General features: G+C 41.2%; 1 protein-coding gene across 3 annotated transcripts in view; it reads right to left on the reverse strand.

Annotated features, from left to right (window-relative positions):
* LOC145664113 (3'(2'),5'-bisphosphate nucleotidase 1) overlaps nucleotides 1-6,809 on the reverse strand; it is a 59,329-nt gene that overhangs the window by 20,687 nt on the left and 31,833 nt on the right. For all 3 annotated transcript variants that reach the window (XM_081730476.1, XM_081730475.1, XM_081730474.1), the window contains exon 5: nucleotides 825-1,111. In XM_081730476.1, the coding sequence (XP_081586602.1) occupies nucleotides 825-1,111 (287 nt within the window). The remainder of the gene's footprint in view (nucleotides 1-824; nucleotides 1,112-6,809) is intronic.

Below are 6,809 nucleotides of genomic sequence, written 5' to 3' on the forward strand. Positions count from 1 at the left end.
CAGACATGAACCTCCATTGGTAATCGAACGAGAAATCACATGCACAGAAAAAACGTGCGTTACGCATACGGAACAATTAGTCACAAATAACGTTATGATTTGGTACTCTTATGGGAGCCCCAAGATTATATGATCTAATGTCGCAAACATTTCTTCTAGAAATAAAGTAAGAATTACGTTTTAACTACCAACAACAACTCTGAACTACAAATCCTACAGTTGCTGTTCTGGAGCCATAACAACGGAGATGCTGAAACAAATAGATAGGAATTCGATTATCGCCTTAATGTTGTTCATGTCAATAAAGTAACAGAACATGTTCGTCGTATAAATGAAATGAAAACTTTAAGTTTTACGTCCCACGATTATGCCGGCTAGGTTAAAGGAGACTGATGATGAGAAACGAATGAAATGGTGAAATGAAGAAAGTGGGAGGAAACGGGAAAACTTCGAGAAAACCCATGCACATGGTTTGTCCACTACAAAGTTGGGATCGAACCAAAGACCCATGCACCAGAGATAAACGCTCTACCACTGAGCCACTGTGACTCCGTCGTATAATGATGAGAAACAAATTTTAAGATTATCTTTAAAGCAATGTCATTCTTATTTACTGATTGAAGCTTTATTGAAAAAAAATTAAATTTATAATATGTAACAATATTTTTTTTTCTCAGTTAAGAATATTGTTACATATTATAAATTTAATTTTTTGATTGAAGCTATATTGTACATATCACTAAGTACATGAATAGGTCTAATGTACTTGTGTCATTCTATATTTTATTCATAGCAGCAAATTAGTTACTTAATAGAGGATATACCTTGTGACCTGCGCCTCCAACTCGGAGAACTTCGTCAGGTTGTAAAGCTTCAAGTGCTGCCTGTACCAAAGGACTGGAGTGGGAGCGTGTAGTAGTAATTATTCTCTTCCCTTGTGGAGCAGTGCACGGAGTGAGACCTTTCACTCCAACACCTTGGATTCCCCAGATGGTTCTTCCTAAATCTTCACATCCATTCTTATAATTAAAATACGGTTGATGAATTACACCACCAACAGGATCCTCACCAACAGCTACTCCAATCAGGATTGTCACGTGATCTAGCAAACCTACCGAGAAAAACGAACTTCTTATTACTAAGTAAAACAAAAACTAACTAGCAATTCAAATCAACATATAACACTCCACTCAAGAATCATCTATTATCTAGGCATCTATTAATTTCTTACTGCATAGTAAGCAAGTAGGACTTCCTGATCAGAATTTCTATATTACATGTACATTTACATAGGGATATTCTAAAACATTAGATGAGTTAGTGAAAGACAAGTTCCAATAATATTGAGTGTTTTGCAACATTAACGATTGTGCAAAAATAGTTTCCCTGACTGACTGACTGACTGACTGACTGACAGACAGACAGACAGACAGACAGACAGACAGACAGACAGACAGACAGACAGACAGACAGACAGACAGACAGACAGACAGACAGACAGACAGACAGACAGACAGACAGACAGACAGACAGACAGACAGACAGACAGACAGACAGACAGACAGACAGACAGACAGACAGACAGACAGACAGACAGACAGACAGACAGACAGACAGACAGACAGACAGACAGACAGACAGACAGACAGACAGACAGACAGACAGACAGACAGACAGACAGACAGACAGACAGACAGACAGACAGACAGACAGACAGACAGACAGACAGACAGACAGACAGACAGACAGACAGACAGACAGACAGACAGACAGACAGACAGACAGACAGACAGACAGACAGACAGACAGACAGACAGACAGACAGACAGACAGACAGACAGACAGACAGACAGACAGACAGACAGACAGACAGACAGACAGACAGACAGACAGACAGACAGACAGACAGACAGACAGACAGACAGACAGACAGACAGACAGACAGACAGACAGACAGACAGACAGACAGACAGACAGACAGACAGACAGACAGACAGACAGACAGACAGACAGACAGACAGACAGACAGACAGACAGACAGACAGACAGACAGACAGACAGACAGACAGACAGACAGACAGACAGACAGACAGACAGACAGACAGACAGACAGACAGACAGACAGACAGACAGACAGACAGACAGACAGACAGACAGACAGACAGACAGACAGACAGACAGACAGACAGACAGACAGACAGACAGACAGACAGACAGACAGACAGACAGACAGACAGACAGACAGACAGACAGACAGACAGACAGACAGACAGACAGACAGACAGACAGACAGACAGACAGACAGACAGACAGACAGACAGACAGACAGACAGACAGACAGACAGACAGACAGACAGACAGACAGACAGACAGACAGACAGACAGACAGACAGACAGACAGACAGACAGACAGACAGACAGACAGACAGACAGACAGACAGACAGACAGACAGACAGACAGACAGACAGACAGACAGACAGACAGACAGACAGACAGACAGACAGACAGACACACACACACACACACACACACACACACACACACACACACACACACACACAAAATCATATTAGTACCTTAATTTAAACTTGTTCAAATTTAACACAATGCTAACCTGAATGTATTTATGTGATTATCGATATTTTTCATTAAATGTTCATCAATATTTATTTCACGCAAATTATCAACTGTCTTTCTTCGGGATGGTTTATAAGCTTAAATTGTGTTAATGTTCGGCTAATCACATATTCAGTGGTAATGAATCAATTGTAAAAATCGGTGTATTTCAATAATTAAACAAACAACAGAAACTCGGTCGAATTTCGTTACAAGTTACTAAACAAATAATGAAATATAATAACTGGAATACACAGATTCTTATAGTTGATTCATTACTGCTTAAACACATATTACAATATGTGATTAGACAAACATATAACACAATCTAAGCTTAAAAACCATCTCGAAGAAAGGAAATCAATAATTTTTACCTGAAATATTGATAAGGATTTTAAAAATAGAAAAAAAAAATACTGAACATTACAGAAACACATTTACGTTAGTATTGTGATATATATAGCAATATATGTCAATTAGCTATTTATGTAAATTATTCACAAAAAGAAATGAACTAATTAGAGGTCTATAATCAGTTTATATTTAAAGGAAAATCTGCAACTGTGTTAGTCAAACAAACAAACTCTCTCTCTCTCTCTCACTATCTATCTATGTATCGATCGATCTATCTATCTATTTATCTCGACATATTTTACACTTAATTTCCTTGAATTCTGAAAGGATTTCAGAGCATTACTTCTAGTATTTTAAACGAATTTTTCTTTTTTTCACTTCTTTTGAATGTGATTTAATTAAGCGCTGACATCTTAGGACTATCTCACACTACGCCACTTCGTGTGTCGACGCCACAAACTGTATTGTCGCGTCGCGTCGCTGACATTCTCGACACACATCCGCGACGCCACAGACGCTAGGACTGACTTCACGTGTCGCGGAAATGTGATACTTTTTTCAAGGCAGAACAAGGAAGGATTCAGACGAGGTCCTCCTTGAGCCGTGGATTAAATCCGCGGCCTATTCAGTATATTGCTAAATCCGCCACTGACTATACATGAGGTATTACCTTCATGCCTCGCAGCCTCTCCTTATAGATTTCATTATGGAGTGCCATGAGGCATCAGTGTTATGCCTAAGTGCTCATAAAACATTATATTTCATATTTTCGTACAGTATGCATATTAAATAGACAGAACATATAACAAAATAACGAAATGTTATAAAATTTCATATTGGACTGGGGAATCGCAGTTCCTTTATGTGTAAAATATATTTGGGAATATCTGGTCATATGTGCTATTTTTTAAAATCTAATTTGAAGTAGTAAAGTGAAGCGATAAACAATGTAGTTTTAATGTTGCAATTTCCACCAAGCAGTTCATTGGCTTGGTACCGAATTTTAGAAAATGTAAGAACAAAATGACAACATGCAGATGGCATATCAATGAATCCAGTATGGAATGCACAACACACTATTTCCCACGCTTTCGTCTCTTCAATTCTGTTGCTATAGGAATCTTTGATGGAGTTCCATACACTAGGTTGTGCCTAAATTTCTGAAATGAAAGAGTTTGTGTCGAAACCTTCCATTGAGCTCATCTTTCAGAATGATTATCTGGTTGCTGAAAAGACAAATTATGGAGCTGTGGCGCGTCTTATACATACGAAGTCGCGTAGTGTGCGAAGGTCTTAGTTTGTGTCAGGTGGCAAGTTCCGACGACAAGCCTCCCACAGTGTCACGCTTGTCGCGTAGTGTGCGAAGATCCCACGCCCTCCATTGTAAGAAATGGGAATTCATTACCCCGCGACAAGCCTGCCACAAGAAAGTGGCGCATCTTCGACCACACAGTATTGTAGTGTGTGAAGGGCCTAAATCTCTTACATCATATGCTTGGTATATGTGATACTGAACTTTTAACATGTTCACAGTGAGGTTGGCAACAATGAAAGATACTAAAATTGGTAATAATCTAGTAGACTGAACATAATTTCATTAAAAACTAATAATTGGATAATTGCAAAATAATTAAAAGACACTGTTGCATGACGGTATCTCGGTCCACCTAAAAGTACTAATGTAGTGTGTCAACATACTGAAATGCCGGGTCCACATGACATTTTAAAATCTATGTCTTACTTTGCTCTCGTCTTTTACTGTGTATAAGGAAAATCTCAAATTTTAGTAAGTCTGCGACTGTTTAAATTACTATTCCATTATTATTATTATTATTATTATTATTATTATATGTTTAACACAATAAATAAATTAATACATACAGTAAAACATGATTATGAAATTATTCTTCCTACTCACATATGGGTACTCATATATTTAGCTTCATTGATACCCCGAACCGGTTTGGCCACAACCAATATCAACATTTTAACTAATTTTATACTTGAGCTACCGGAAAGTAACGGAAGGCCGAAGGCGACACGGGCCCCCTTCCCTCTCGGAAGTGGATGCTCACACTTTTAATTCACTCTCTTGGGACCCTGTCTTGGTATTAGTACTAAACCGAACCTGAATTATGAATCCAAGGTGTAATCGTCCTCTCCCAAACCAAGAGGTTTCATGAAATATTATATATATATATATATATATATATATATATATATATATACAGATGGTGATCAGAAAAATGGAAACACCTGTAGTTGGCAACACGTCAGATGTATGGGTTGGTGGTGGTGTCGTGGCACCCGCAGCGCTAGACCGCTGGTGATGGGTTGTTAGGTCGGTCTCCATACTACGTCAGGCGCAGTGGAACAGCAGTGTCCAGTGGCTGCAGCAGACGGAGGTAGTGTAAAATGGGAGATCTCTCAGATTTTCAAAGAGGACAAATTGTTGGTGCGCGGTTATGTGGAGTAAGTGTGACGGCAGTGGCTACTGTGTTAGGTGTGTCGCGTGGAACAGTGTCGAAGGTGATGACGGTCTACACAACACACGGGAAAACCACATCGGGGAAGCGGAACAGTGGGCGGAAGAAAATCATGAGTGACAGGTCACGCCGGGTATTAAAGCGCATTGTCACGCAGGACCGTCGTGCCACTGCGGAGCAAGTGACGGGGGAACTCAATCAGCACCTCCCCCACCCTATTTCGACAATCACAGTCCGTTGAGAATTACATGACATGAACTTACGGGGTCGTGTTGTACGGGCCAAACCGCTCATCAGGGACCATAACGCTTTCCCATGCCGCAAATGGTGCCGCGACCATGCAACTTGGACCGTTGAGGACTCGGATGAGTCATTCTTCACCCTATTCCCAACCACGGGCCGTGTTTATGTGTGGAGAACGCCCAAAGAAGCTTATGATCTGCAGTGTCTCCGCCCAACTGTAAAACATGGCGGCAGCTCGGTGAAGCTGTGGGCCGCCATATCATGGTTTTCATTGCGTCCTGTGGTCACACTTAGCGGACGAATCACTGCCAACGATTCTGTCGTAATTTTAGGAGACCACTTGCATCCTATGATCCGGATGTTGTTCCCGGACAATGACGCCATCTTCCAGGATGATAATGCACCCATTCACACAGCTGGCGTTGTTGCAGCGTGGTTTGAGGAACAACGGGATGAAGTTCAACACCTCCCCAGGCCCGCCCAATCCCCAGATCTCAACATAATTGAACATCTGTGGTCAGTCTTGGAAACACGACTCCGGCGACGATTTCCACCTCCATCCTCTCTCAGAGAACTGGCCGATGCCCTGCACGAGGAATGTTGTAAAATTGCACTTGCTACCATTCACGACCTCTATGCTTCCATCCCACGTCGCATCAAGGCTGTTCTGAAGGCGAAAGGTGGCCCGACACCATATTAATCTGGTAAGTTGCAATTTCGTTCAGGTGTTTCTATTTTTCTGATCACCATCTGTATATATATATATAGGGGTTGGACAAAAAATCTAAAACGTTTGCAAAAGTGTGAAAATCATATCTAGTATGGTGTGGGGCCTCCTTTTGCGTCCAAAACAGCTTCGATCCGACGTGTAAAGGACGTATCCAGCTCCTGAATCGTGGTGTGTGGAATTTTGTACCAATGTTCCTCCAAAACATGCTCCAGTTCCGTCAGGGATGCTGGTGGAGAGTAATGAGACCAAACACGCCTTTCTAACTCAGACCACAATGGCTCAATGATGTTCAGATCTGGTGATTGTGGGACCCAGGGGACGTGTGATAGCTCCTGGTCATGCTCCTCAAACCATGATTTCACAGTTTTTGCAGCGTGAC

The sequence above is a fragment of the Thermobia domestica genome, chromosome 11 (assembly GCF_964235325.1).
Source record: "Thermobia domestica chromosome 11, izTheDome1.hap1.1, whole genome shotgun sequence".
Classification (NCBI taxonomy): Eukaryota; Metazoa; Arthropoda; class Insecta; order Zygentoma; family Lepismatidae; genus Thermobia; species Thermobia domestica.